Source organism: Solanum lycopersicum, chromosome 4 (assembly GCF_036512215.1).
Source record: "Solanum lycopersicum chromosome 4, SLM_r2.1".
In the NCBI taxonomy this organism is placed as follows: Eukaryota; Viridiplantae; Streptophyta; class Magnoliopsida; order Solanales; family Solanaceae; genus Solanum; species Solanum lycopersicum.
Window position 1 is genome coordinate 13,880,594 of NC_090803.1, and position 14,769 is coordinate 13,895,362.

At 39.6% G+C, this 14,769-nt stretch overlaps 1 protein-coding gene across 26 annotated transcripts in view; it reads right to left on the reverse strand.

Moving 5' to 3' along the window:
* LOC138348271 (uncharacterized) overlaps positions 1–14,769 on the reverse strand; it is a 106,157-nt gene that overhangs the window by 37,005 nt on the left and 54,383 nt on the right. For 4 of the 26 annotated variants that reach the window (XR_011220597.1, XR_011220592.1, XR_011220593.1 and 1 more), the window contains 3 exons: positions 8,780–8,869; positions 6,712–8,154; positions 1,253–1,583 (listed from right to left, as the gene is read on the reverse strand). The exons of 4 other annotated variants lie outside the window; for them this stretch is intronic. Coding sequence is in view for 3 of the 22 variants with exons in the window: in XM_069297085.1 (XP_069153186.1) it covers positions 6,968–8,152 (1,185 nt within the window). In the remaining 19 variants the exon portion in view is untranslated. Of the gene's footprint in view, positions 1–1,252; positions 1,584–2,306; positions 2,354–3,320; positions 8,155–8,694; positions 8,870–14,769 lie in introns of those variants that run through there. 18 more of the 26 variants (XR_011220596.1, XR_011220599.1, XR_011220600.1 and 15 more) reach the window with 7 other exon arrangements.

A 14,769-nucleotide genomic window follows, 5' to 3' on the forward strand; every position in this document is an offset into this window, starting at 1 on the left:
CAAGAACTAGGGTTTGGGGACTTCATAAAAGGGTGGATTCTTCATCAAATTTTTGTAAACATTAAGGTATGGGTTCTATTCACCTTTGAGATTCTTTCCTCAAAGGGTTCTTTCAAAAACAGATTTCAAAAAGTTGAGTTTTCTTATGGGTTTCATTCAATTACGAAATTGAAGTCATGGATTGAGTTGTTAATGAATTATTAGGGTTATATTGAGTATATTAACATGTAATTCAACTTGTTTGTGATAATTGTTGATGGTTTGGTCTAAATTGAAGAATCTGATCCTCTATCCCTAACCCTAGGTAATGATCTTAACCTATGTTGTATGGTGATCATTCAATTGAGTTTGTTGTTGATTAGATTACTATATTATGGTGCTATTATGATTAAATTAAGATGAATTATAGGCTTATCATTCTAGTTTTTGAGATGTGATTTAGGTTATGAATTATAATGTGAAATTAGCCAATGTTTCTTGTCTCAATTTGTGATCTAAAGATGAATTGTGTTATAGAGATGCAATTGGCCTTGTTATTCTATTGGTTATCATTGTGCGATGATGCTACTCCCCAAGTTGGGTTGAGTAATGGGTTGATGGTAAGACCTTGATGATAGACTATGAGAGACACTTGGTAAGTCTTAGAATCTCTATGTTTAGTTCCAATTGTGATTAATTGTTATTAAGACATGATATTATATTGGAGTATGCCTTATACTAGGATTATAGGGTGGTATGATGCTGAATTGAAATGTCTTAACTATTCTGTGAGGTTGATTGAGGTGTATGTGCTATAAAGATGGTGAAAACTATCAATGAACCTTAATATGTTATGAAATACTAAAGTGTTAACCTCACCTATATGAATTGTTAAGCTTTAACCGTTAATAAAGTATCCTTAAGTCGTTATAACCATAACTAATCCTTTGAACAATCCTAGGTTAGGTACTAGGTTGTTTTTTTCTTGTTTTAACCGAAATCAGGATATTGCTTTGTGATTTTCGGTTTTTCCCCTTTATATTATTTCCTTAAGTTTCCAAATTAATTAATTATGTAGTTTAGTGTAATTACTTGTCACGACCCAACCCGATAGGCCGTGATTAGTGCCCGTTTTGGACACCCACATACAAACCTGCTATGTATGACCAACTGAAACTAAGAAAATATGGAATTTAATCAAATCAAGCCAACCCCAACGTCATATATATATATAAGAGGACCTGTCTCATAAGGAGTCATAACCATTCAACCATAACAGCATACGCGAGCCGACAAGGCCGCCACTATTCAAAGCATAATGATGTACGCAACCGACAAGGCTGCCCCTGTACAAGCGGACATCCCAAACAAACCATGTCCAGACCATTATCCAAAACATATATATACAACCCACATAATGTCCACAGACCTCTAAGAGTACATTAGTGAAACTTGATGGGACAGGGCCCCGCCATACCCATAGACAAGCAAAAGACTACACAAAAGTTATGTACCAAAACGACTGGGCTCCGGAACAGTGGAGCTCTCCCAATCAGCAGAGTAGATATCCTAGGCGGGAGGATCACCGAACTGCGCGTCTACACCTGCGGGCATGAAACGCAGCCCCCCGAGGAGAGGGGGGTCAGTACGGACAATGTACTGAGTATGTAAAGCATAAGGTAAAGATGACAGGATACCAATGTGGCAACTCGAAACAAAATATCGCTACACATATACTTTTTAAGTGAAAATCATGCATATATTTAACATTTAAGGTGCCCAGCTTCCCTAGTAAGGGGCTCGGCAAAATAATCATCACGTCATCTCCGTCATCATCATTATTATAACCATCCTCGTCACCAATCATATATATAATATACATACCCGGCCCTCTAGTGAGGAACTCGGTGACATATGCAAGAAACTCCGCACGAACATTACTCGGCCCGGGACTTGGTGAAATGATAAATGACTCTATGCACAAGCAGAATATTATGAGCAACCATATGCAATTAAAATCATTTCTTATGACTCAATAGAACAATCAACGTGAACCAGCAAGGAGTATTACCAAAGATTAATGTTTTATCAAGATTATGAACCTTTAATACGATATGAAAACGTAAAATTTCAATGACTCTAAGAAGCATTACCATAGATATTAGAGATCATCATAGCCTTAGACATAACCGATATATAGAGGAATAATTGTGGAAGCAAGAATATACATCACCTAGACGCTTTAGAGGTAAGTATCAAATCTGTCCGTTATTCGCTTATTTTTAAAAGTCATGCCAAGCAAAGAAAGAAGGGACAGCGTTACATACCGTATAATTGAGCCGCACGTCCAATATTTACTGCTCAAGCTATTAATCTATAACAAGCAACAATCGTGCCGCAATTAGATAAACATCGTGCTTTACTTTCTTGTAAGCTAGCTAATAATCTAACGAAAATTCGGCCGCACCTCCCCTATTTTCCTTACTTCGTCCCAATCCGACAACAATCCAAATTATCCACAGCAATACCAATAACACATATAACCCAAAGAATCATATAAACAGCCCAAGCACCAACATGACACCACTAATAATCCGACTATGGTTTCCATTCATACTTAGCACATTCAATAACTAAAACAAACTTCCTAAGCTACTGGTCACGCCCCCTTCTTAAAATTAATGGATAATTAACAAGGGTATTCTAAAGAATTAACACACCAAACAAGGAGATTACTAACCAAATTATTTGCAGCTGCTGGCCAAGAGTTGCAGGGTTGGTTTCTCCATTTCCATGGCTGCCTAAGACAAGTGGTGAAGAAGAAGATGATATGCAGCAATGCATTTCACCACTTTATATAGCATGGAGTGGATTTCTCCACCTCATTTAATAGTATGAAGTGGAGGCAGCCCCCCTCTACACCTGTCCAATAAGGCCAGCCCACAATCTAATCCCTTTTTAATTTTTGCCTTGAGTGGTGGGGCCCATTGGATTAAATCAATCCATATTAGCCACTAATTAATCCCTCACTTAAAGTTAATGGCACTTACATTAACCAACTCATACTTAATATCACATTTGGAAATAACATCCTTGCCTAATATTTCTTTACGTCTTCTAGATCACGATGCGCACTACGTATAAAAAAATACGAGGCATAACATCCTTCCCCCCTTAGGAACATTTGTCCTCGAATGTTAAGTTAGCGTCTTGCAAAAACAAATTCCAGCGAGGTCTCTCTAAAAGTTATACCTATCAACCTGCATTCCGTAACTTACAGATGCCTCACAGCTACATAATCTCATTATCTATAAATATGGTCAAGCTAGGAATTGAATTACCTGCAGGTACGGGGAACAAGTAAGGATACTTATTTTTCATTTCGTCTTCCGCTTCCCAAGTCATCTCCTCCCTATTGTTATTTTGCCACAACACTTTGACGGAAGCCACATCCTTAGTACGTAACCTTCTAACCTGACGATCAAGTATAGCCACGGGTTTCTCCTCATATGACAACTCCTCTGTTACCTGAATATCATCTACAGGGAATACTCTAGAAGGATCACCAATACATTTACGTAGCATCGATACATGGAAGACTGGATGTACCGCCTCCAAATCAGATGGTAGATCCAACTCATAGGCAACCTTGCCTATCCTACGAACAATCTGATAAGGCCCAATGCATCTCGGACTGAGCTTCCCCTTCCTGCTGAATCTCATCACACCCCTCATGGGTGATACCTTCAGGAATACCCAGTCACCAATCTGAAACTCCAAATCTCGACGCCGATTATCTGCATATGACTTCTGTCGACTCTGGGCTGCTAATAATCTTTCTTGAATAAGCTTCACCTTGTCAACAGCTTGCTGAATCACATCCGGGCCTTTTAACTTAGTCTCGCCAACATCAAACCAACCAATAGGTGATCTGCACTTCCTCCCATATAAGGCCTCGTACGGTGCCATCTGGATACTAGAATGGTAGCTATTATTATAGGCAAACTCAATGAGCGGCAAGTGGTCATCCCATCTGCCTTTGAAGTCAATAATACAGGCCCGCAACATATCTTCTAGTGTCTGAATAGTACGCTCAGCCTGCCCATCAGTCTGAGGGTGAAATGTTGTGCTAAGGTTCACCTGTGTCCCCAATCCCTTCTGAAACGATCTCCAAAAGTTGGCTGTAAATTGAGCTCCTCTGTCTGATATAATGGACGTGGGAACCCCATGAAGTCTCACTATCTCCCTGACATAACCTCGCATAATCTTCAGCCGAATAAGTAGTCCTGACTGGAAGAAAATGGGCCGATTTCGTCAGCCTATCTACAATAACCCATATAGAGTCATACTTCCGTTGAGTGCGAGGTAAGCCTGTAATGAAGTCCATATTAATCATCTCCCATTTCCAAGTCGGGATCTCTATCTCCTGTAATAATCCACCAGGCTTTTGATGTTCGATCTTGACTTGTTGACAATTTGGGCACTGAGCAACAAACTCTGCTATGTCCTTTTTCATGCCATCCCACCAATATAAGCATCTGAGGTCATGATACATTTTTGTTGACCCTGGGTGAATAGAATAACGGGCAGAGTGTGCCTCTCCCATAACTTGCCGTCGTAGCCCCGCAGTATCGGGTACACACAATCTGCCTTCATATCGTAACACTCCATCAGGTGTAACCTTAAATGGGGTCTTTTCCTTTTGAAGAGTTGCATCTCTATACTGTGCCAGAATAGGGTCCTTGTATTGGTGTCTCTTTACCTCATCTATGATTGAGGACTCAGCAACCTCTCGAATAGAAACTCCACTATCTTCCGAATTAGCTAGACGGACTCCAAGGCTGGATAGCCGCTGAATCTCCCGAACCATATCCCTCCTTTCTGGTTGTACATCTGTCAAGCTACCCATGGACTTACGGCTAAGAGAATCTGCTACAACATTCGCTTTCCTTGGATGATATAAAATATCAACATCATAATCCTTTAGCAACTCTAACCACCGCCTCTGTCGTAAGTTCAGCTCCTTCTGTTTAAAGATATATTGAAGACTCTTATGATCTGTATAGATGTCCACATGGACACCATATAAATAATGTCTCCATATCTTCAAGGCATGAACCACGACCGCTAACTCCAAATCGTGAGTAGGATAGTTCTTTTTATGCTTCCTAAGTTGTCGGGAGGCATAGGCTATAACTTTGCCATGCTGCATCAATACACATCCTAGCCCAACACCCGAAGCATCACAATAAATAACATAGCCGTCTGGTCCCTCTGGAAGAGTTAGGACTGGAGCTGTAGTCAATTTGTCTTTCAATAGCTGGAAGCTTCGCTCACAAGCATCTGTCCACTGGAACTTGGCTGCCTTTTGAGTTAGCCTTGTCAAAGGCACTGAAATTGAGGCAAACTTTTCTACGAATCTCCTGTAATATCCTGCTAACCCCAAAAAGCTGCGTACCTCAGTAGGTGTCGTAGGTCTGGGCCAAGTCTTTACTGCCTCAATCTTCTGCGTATCTACCCGAATACCATCAGCTCCAATAATATGCCCCAAAAATGCCACTGAAGTCAACCAGAACTCGCACTTAGAAAATTTAGCATACAACTTCTAGTGCTGAAGCACCCTAAGTACCGTCCTTAAATGATCTGCATGCTCCTCTTCTGAACGTGAATAGACCAGAATATCGTCTATAAATACAATAAAAAACATATCAAGGAATGGTTTAAATACTCGATTCATTAAATCCATGAATACCGCTGGAGCATTAGTCAGCCCAAAAGACAGCACTCTAAACTCATAATGCCCATATCGGGTCCGAAATGCTGTCTTTGGAATATCTGCCTCCCTTACCCGCACCTGATGATAACCTGACCGCAAGTCTATCTTTGAAAAACACTTCGCACCCTGCAACTGGTCAAATAGATCGTCAATCCTTGGGAGGGGATACCTGTTCTTTATTGTTACTTTGTTCAACTGCCTATAATCAATGCACATCCGCAGCGACCCATCCTTCTTCCTCACAAACAGTACTGGTGCTCCCCAAGGTGACGTACTAGGCCTGATGAAGCCCTTTTCTAGCAAATCCCTCAATTGCTCTTTCAATTCTTTCAACTCAGCAGGTGCCATTCTATAAGGAGGTATAGATATAGGCTGGGTATCTGGCAGTACATCTATAGTAAACTCTATCTCCCGTTCTGGAGGAAGGCCTGGAAGTTCCTCGGGGAATACATCAGGAAATTCATTAACTACCGGGACTGATTGAAGAGTCGGTGCCTCTGCCTTTATGTCATACACCCGAATCAGATGGTAAATATAGCCTTTTCTAACCATCTTCCCGGCCTTGAGGTATGAAATGAACTTACCTTTCGGCGATACTGTACTTCCCTTCCACTCTATAATCGGTTCCCCTGGAAATTGAAATCGAACTATCTTTTCTCTGCAATCAACATTAGCATAACAAGCAGCCAACCAATCCATGCCCATGATAATATCAAACTCAATCATATTTAACTCTATTAGATCTGCTACGGTATGACGACTATATATAGCTACTGAACAATTCCTATATACTCGCGTAGCTTTGACAAAATCTCCTACAGGTTTAGCTACCTCAAATGGTTCTATCAACTCAGACTCTATTCCGATCCTACTAGCAACAAAGGGAGATATATATGATAAGGTGGAACCTGGGTCTATCAATGCATACACACTTCAGGAGAATAGTGATAATATACCTGTGATCACATTAGGTGACGCCTCTTGATCTTGCCTATTAGTCAAAGCATATATACGGTTTGAGGGACCGCTAGAACTAGAAGCTCCACCACGTCCTCTACCACGGCCTGCTGGTGCCTAAATACCCTGCCCCGTAGGGCGCATAGCCACAGAAGAAGATGAACCAGCAACGGACCCTGTAGGCTATGCCATACCACCTGCACTACCTCTAAGGTGACACTCCCTCATAGTATGGCCCTGACGGCCGCAAGAAAATCACGCACCTGTAGCCCAACGACATTCCCCAGGATGGGACTTACCACAACGAGAACACCGAGGCAAAGGTGGCCTCGACTGGCTCAAACCCCTGCCCATCTGTGACCCTGACGCCCTAGAGCTCTGACCAGGTTCCGAATATCCCATACGATCGAACCCCCTACCCATGAAACGTGGGGGTGCACTCTGTGCTGGCTGGGAAGAAAATCTAACATGCTGCTGAGACTGCCCGCTTTGAAACTCGTCAGGATAACCTGCTGATCTAGCCCTCTTATGCTGGCCTCTATTATAATCTCTATCTGGCTGACGTCCCCGGTGCCGATCCTCTACCCCCTGTGCATATGCCTGCACCCGAGCAATGTCCATACCTGGCTGAAGAGTCACTGCCATACAACCGTCAATCAGATAACGATCCAATCCCATCACATAACGATGTACCCTGTCTGCCATATCAGCCACAATAGTAGGCGCATGCCTAGCCAATGAATCAAACTCGAGGCTATACTCTCGAACGCTCCTGCCATTTTGCTTCAAACGCAAGAATTTATCGACTCTAGCTCGCTTCATCTCTGGAGGCAGGAAGTGGCCCTGGAAAGCCTCCACAAATTCATCCCATACCGCTGGAGGGGCACCCTCACCCCTAGATAACTCCCAAGACTCATACCAATTAATAGCTACATCCCGCAAACGATACGTAGCCAACTCAACAGACTCGGTCTCCGAAGCCTTGATTATCCTCAATGTACGCTGCATCTGACGAATAAACTCTTGCGGATCATCCTGTGGCCTTGACCCAAAGAACTCTGGAGGATTACAACTTAAGAAGTCACGAGCCCTTAAGCTATCAGATCTGTCCGCATGATCAACTCCTAGTCCATGCCTGCGAGCCTGATCTGCCACTAATCTAGTCAGCAATTGAACCGCATCTCTCATGGCCCTATCCTCCGCCCCTGACTGAGGAGCTGGAGGTTCAGATGTTGGGGCCTCGGGGGCTGGTGGTGTCCCCCGAACTGGAGCTGCTGCTGCTCTAAGCTCTTCTGGCGGTGGGGGTGTAGCAGAGCTCTCCGACTGGAGCATAATACCAGGCATAGACTGGGCACGGGCCCTAGTAACTCTTTGGGTCTGACTAGTACCTTCTGCTACCGATTTTCCCTTCTGGGCGACTGTCGCTTTCTTTGGAGGCATAGCTGAAAACACATGAATTCGTTAGAGAGGGATTATCTTGTTAATATAGCTCTATCGCACGATCTAGAATAAGAAGAAAGAATGACATCCTAAATGTCCTGTAGCTTCCTGTTTATAGATGTGGTGCACAACACACTGATAAACAAGACTCTACTAGACACGGTCTGTAGACACTTCCGAGGAAGAACCGCTCTGATACCACTCTTTGTCACGACCCAACCCGATAGGCCGTGATTAGTGCCCGTTTTGGACACCCACATACAAACCTGCTAAGTATGACCAACTGAAACTAAGACAATATGGAATTTAATCAAATCAAGCCAACCCCAACGTCATATATATATATAAGAGGACCTGTCTCATAAGGAGTCATAACCATTCAACCATAACAGCATACGCGAGCCGACAAGGCCGCCACTATTCAAAGCATAATGATGTACGCAGCCGACAAGGCTGCCCCTGTACAAGCGGACATCCCAAACAAACCATGTCCAGACCATTATCCAAAACATATATATACAACCCACATAATGTGCACAGACCTCTAAGAGTACATTAGTGAAACTTGACGGGACAGGGCCCCGCCATACCCATAGACGAGCAAAAGACTACACAAAAGTTATGTACCAAAACGACTGGGCTCCGGAACAGTGGAGCTCTCCCAATCAGCAGAGTAGATATCCTAGGCGGGAGGATCACCGAACTGCGCGTCTACACCTGCGGGCATGAAACGCAGCCCCCCGAGGAGAGGGGGGTCAGTACGGACAATGTACTGAGTATGTAAAGCATAAGGTAAAGATGACAGGATACCAATGTGGCAAGTCGAAACAAAATATCGCTACACATATACTTTTTAAGTGAAAATCATGCATATATTTAACATTTAAGGTGCCCAGCTTCCCTAGTAAGGGGCTCGGCAAAATAATCATCACGTCATCTCCGTCATCATCATCATCATAACCATCCTCGTCACCAATCATATATATAATATACATACCCGGCCCTCTAGTGAGGAACTCGGTGACATATGCAAGAAACTCCGCACGAACATTACCCGGCCCGGGACTTGGTGAAATGATAAATGACTCTATGCACGAGCAGAATATTATGAGCAACCATATGCAATTAAAATCATTTCTTATGACTCAATAGAACAATCAACGTGAACCAGCAAGGAGTATTACCAAAGATTAATGTTTTATCAAGATTATGAACCTTTAATACGATATGAAAACGTAAAATTTCAATGACTCTAAGAAGCATTACCATAGATATTAGAGATCATCATAGCCTTAGACATAACCGATATATAGAGGAATAATTGTGGAAGCAAGAATATACATCACCTAGACGCTTTAGAGGTAAGTATCAAATCTGTCCGTTATTCGCTTATTTTTAAAAGTCATGCCAAGCAAAGAAAGAAGGGACAGCGTTACATACCGTATAATTGAGCCGCACGTCCAATATTTACTGCTCAAGCTATTAATCTATAACAAGCAACAATCGTACCGCAATTAGGTTGTCTCTTTCTTGTCTTAACCGAAATCTTAAAATTTTCTTTTTCTTTTCGGTTTTAGACCTTTTAAATTAATTAATTTGTTTTATAAATTAATATAATATGTATCATAGCGGAATTAATAAAGTACACCTAAGTTGTGAGGACAATGACTAACCATTTGGACCATACTAGGTTAGCTATAGGTTATTTAGTTATTCAGGGCACTAGGTTAGGGTCTAGAATTTTAAGGGAGGTTGGTCCCACATGAAGTGGTCCCTTGTGCACGTTTTTCCCCCTAACTACCCTAATCGAATTCGGTTAGGGTGGTCCTCTCCTTTGGTATGTTATTCACATGTCTTGCACATGGGTTGGTCGTACTTTCCGAAATAACTATTATTTATGGTTCATTTAGTAATGTGTACTTATTATCCCTAGGATCCTCACTATGTCCTTAGGCAATGTTTAATCTACATGATCCTTTAAAATGGTCATGTGTTTTGGTACTAGGCTTTACACATGGATGCCTAGCAGTTCATGTAATTTGTATAGACAAATTTTTAATTTGAATAGGGTCTTCATTTCAGCTACATTTATTGCACAAACTTTATTTGAAAATTTGGCTATCACTCTCTAAGCCAACATTTTCTATGCCCATAATTTCCAATATGCCCAATATTTTTAAATACTGGGCATTGGGATGACTATTTATGCGTGATACACAATGTTAAGAAACTATTGGGATTTTCATTAAACGTATGATTTTCCGGAATGTTACACACAACAAATTTCACCTTAACCAATATTACATGTGATTCTAGAAGCACATATATATATATAATCATTATCATCTTTATGTCATCCTATACACTAACATATCATCATCAATATGAAAATCATAGACTAATATAGTCAAGTAGGAATAACCATGCATCAACCCTAAGTCTATGCACATAAAGACATAGTCATAGTCTAACATGATCACCTAAATATGATCAATAAACGAAAACATATACTTTCACATTATTTATAATGTAGATAGATATTATCAAACTTAACATAATAAACTACACAAATCATTAAAATACTTCAAGTAGTGCTAGCAAGGCCATGATCATCATATTATATAACGTAACGCCGACAAGGCTACATACATTGCAAGTAAAGCACATAACACCGCAACATAAGTGGACCATACCAATGACAACATAATTGAAGTCCAATTAAAATAAAATAAACGGAATAAGGTCAGCGTGCCACAGCTCCATCCTTAATACTTCAATCCAATGCTAACCATCCAACAATACAATAAGGCACTTACCCATGGCCATGAACATCAATTCAATGTAAAAAACTATGATACTCAATGAGACTAGGTCAATTTAATTTCGATTCATCAATCTTAGAAAACCTAGATATCAATTCAATACAATTATTACACCAATCAATACCGCATATAAAACTAAACTACAATTCATAAGCATTAACTCCAAATAACTTAACCCACAAAGTAGTCAAAAACTACGGTCATCAATTACAGAGTTCATAAATTAATTGAGTTAAAATTCTATCTGTGTCTTCATCCCTCATTCCACTAATTTGTTGTTACTGATTCATTCAAATCATAGAATCATAAAATTAATCAAAGTTCAATCAATATAAAATGCTTTTAAACCTATAATACATGAACCCGTAGATAGATCATGAAAATGGACAATTCATCTTTAAAAACTTTAGAGAACTTCTTTGGAAGTTGGGATCCTTGATGAATAGATTTTCAAGGATCAAAACCCATAATTTAATAAATATAATCCTCCGATTTGATGAAGAATCTCCACTCAATTCTCCAATACAAGCCCTTCCTTGAGTTTTGAATCCAATCGAGTTCTATAAGGGATTTCTGGTTTTGATTTGGAAGAATGAAATCTTCTATGTGTTTTAGTCTTATAAATTTGTTAAAACCCAAAAGAACCCTAAGTAACGTCCATTTATCTCATTTTAAAGTAGGGTGAATTTACCAATCACCCCTTAAACATACAGTGAACTGCGCAGGAAGGCAGTCCACCAACGACTTGCCAATCGATGGCCCGTCCCTTAACCAACGGAACATCCTATTAGTCCATGTTTTTGTACTGAGGCTTGTATTTGGCCTTTAATTCTCCACTAATAATTATCCACCCACTAATCCTCACCTAAGGGGCGTCGACTGACCCACTGTGTGTCGATTGCCTCCGTGGTTTGAGTTGTGTTGGGCAATCATAGGCACTCATGAAGGGTCCTTCCTCAATGACCCTTGGATTGTCCATGGGGATGTTTTCCCAAACATTTAAAACCTGTACATGCTCGTATATAAGATTCGGCCCTCTCACGTAAATTACATCAAAAATCAACACGTAAAACTCAATAAAACACGCATAGATACACAGGGTCATTTCAAGGCAAATCTTTCGAACGTCATGGACAGTCTTGACCATTTAACCTCCAAACTTTATGAAACTTGACACACTTACTATATATACAATAATAACATATATAACGACCTCACAAACTTATGAATCACAAATAATACGTAAAAACATATATGAGGCACATAGGTGACTTAGACGTCGAACGTCTGGGTCGTTTGTTGACGTTTCACTTTCAAATCTCTAAACTCTTATACATTGACTTAATAAAATATTATAGACAATTTTAGGACCTTAGAATATCATGACAATCAGCTTAGGCCCTAGCTTCACCAAAGTCATTTTTGAGGTTTTACAATCTCCCCCACTTGGACAACATTCGTCCTCGAATGACACTTACAACTCTCCGAACACTTCCAAGAATATAGATTCAATGATCGACTCATGACCATACCATATAACATATCATACAATACAAAAATCTAATAGAACATCAATTTCATATAATCAAGAGGATCACAACACAACAAGTAACTAAAATAATTTCTATAACTCATTATGCTATAAAACACACAAGCTTCATTCCAAATAGCAAAATCTCATTTTATATTCAATATCATACTCATATACATTAGTTATAACCACATTACAACAATTTTAAACCAAAGAATGAATAAGTCAAATTCTCAAAAAACATCAAAGTAATCACGACCCGGGTTCTTGAATTTGAATCGCAACCGACATCGTTGACCTCTCAGAGGTCGCAGACAAGCCTCATCTTGCATTTATCACATTCATATGGTTAATTTTAACGGAAAATTTGAAACTTCTAAAAGTATGAAGTATACATAGATTTCATAAAGTTATTCAATAAATTCATCATATACTAAGCTCAAAATAAAGAAACAACCATCTAGTAATTGTGGAATCAATTCAAATCAAAGAATAACATATGATAGTAGTTTGCCAAAACGACCTTATTACAAAGCTTCGAATAAATGTATGAAAGAAACCCTAGGGACAACATCCACTAGCTATGTCTAAAAGTAAGGCTAGACTAAAACTGTAGCATTCTCGAAATCAAGAGGACCTGCCAAATGGTCTCGAGAAAAGTTGATGTCTAAACCGTTGCAAGAGTTGTCAATCTATCCCTTAACCTGCATCTATAAATTAATAAATAGTAGGGGTTATTATACCACTTGTACTAAGTATGGGTGTATGCACACATACATATAAGTCTATCAATGATAAAAGAAAACTCTTCCTAAATAACATGCTATTTCTGGAAAGTGTAGTGACTAGACTTTCCTGAATCCTAAGATATTAATTGTGGTATAAATAAGATGTATTTTTATGCATTTAAATAACAAAACTCATTTTCTGTATGATTAAAAAAACATTAGTATCATCCACATAATTTTTGAACAGCTCGGGCGATGATTTGAGATTTTAATCATTTTAGGGCAAGAGCTCCTCTTTGTACACTTAGATTATTTTTCAGTTTTTTTCTTCTTGTTGTTGTGTAGTTCAATAATTATTTTGGTTCTATGTTTTACTTACAAGTGCACTGATTCATTATAGTCCCATATCCACAATGAATCGATGTATGTAATCCAAGGACTAAGGAATGAATTCCTTACCTTACAGTGAGTCATTCTTTACACTACATATTCATTACCTTTCATAAGCAATTCTCTATTGATCATGCCATTGATTCCATTACTTTCTTGTTTTATACATAATATATTTCATATACACCATACTTTGGAATAGTTGATGTAGCAGAAGGCATCTCAAATGAGGGCCCAACATATGGGACCGTAACCCGAGGGCCTTCTTTAGCTAACATAGAGTCTACTTTATTCGTTCATTTGTACTTCACATTATCCATTTCATACATTCTTAGGCTGATGAAAACTCCAACTATACGTAGGAGGAAGTTTAGAACTCTCATTGGGATCATGAAGTGCAATGACCAAGAATGACCTAATGTCATTACTTGAATCTGATTTCACCTCCTGATTGTCTTGCGCAAAGACCCTTGGTATCGTTCATTTCATTATCTTTCATACTTTGAGGAACTCCAACCTTAACCAACATATATCATGTGAGCATCATGAAATCCAGAGTCTACCCCACACAGAAAAGAGGTGGAACCACCGGCCAAAGTGATCCAAAACATGCTAGCGTACATGGGAATTGAACCCCGCCTGGTCCCTATATTGGCACTATAGGTTCGAAGACTAGGACATATAAGGATACTCATAACCGGCATGCTAGACAGTCTCATCTCATGAAAGTTACGTGAACCTTCTCCCTTCCCAAAAGAAGGCATCACCCCTTATAGCTAGCCCATCAGCGCTCAGTATAAATTTCCATTTCATTCAACTCATACGTCATGGAAGCTAGCTTCTAGCTTGAGTAAATCATAGCTCAATATATGATTTCTCATCTCATCATTCATATTAAGTATACATCAGTCTCAATACTTTCATTAGAGTGTAAACAGAGACTGGTCTCTTCATTATCTTTACAATATCATAGGTGAGTATCTTTTGGTAAAAATTTCCTTTATAGTTTCAGTTTTAGCCCTTTTAAATTAAATAATTAAGTAACCTATGGGAATTAATAAAGTACCCCTATGTTTTTAGGACCATAACTAACCTTTTCGAACATCCTAGCTTAGGTACTAGGTTGTCTCTTAACTAGTACTAGGT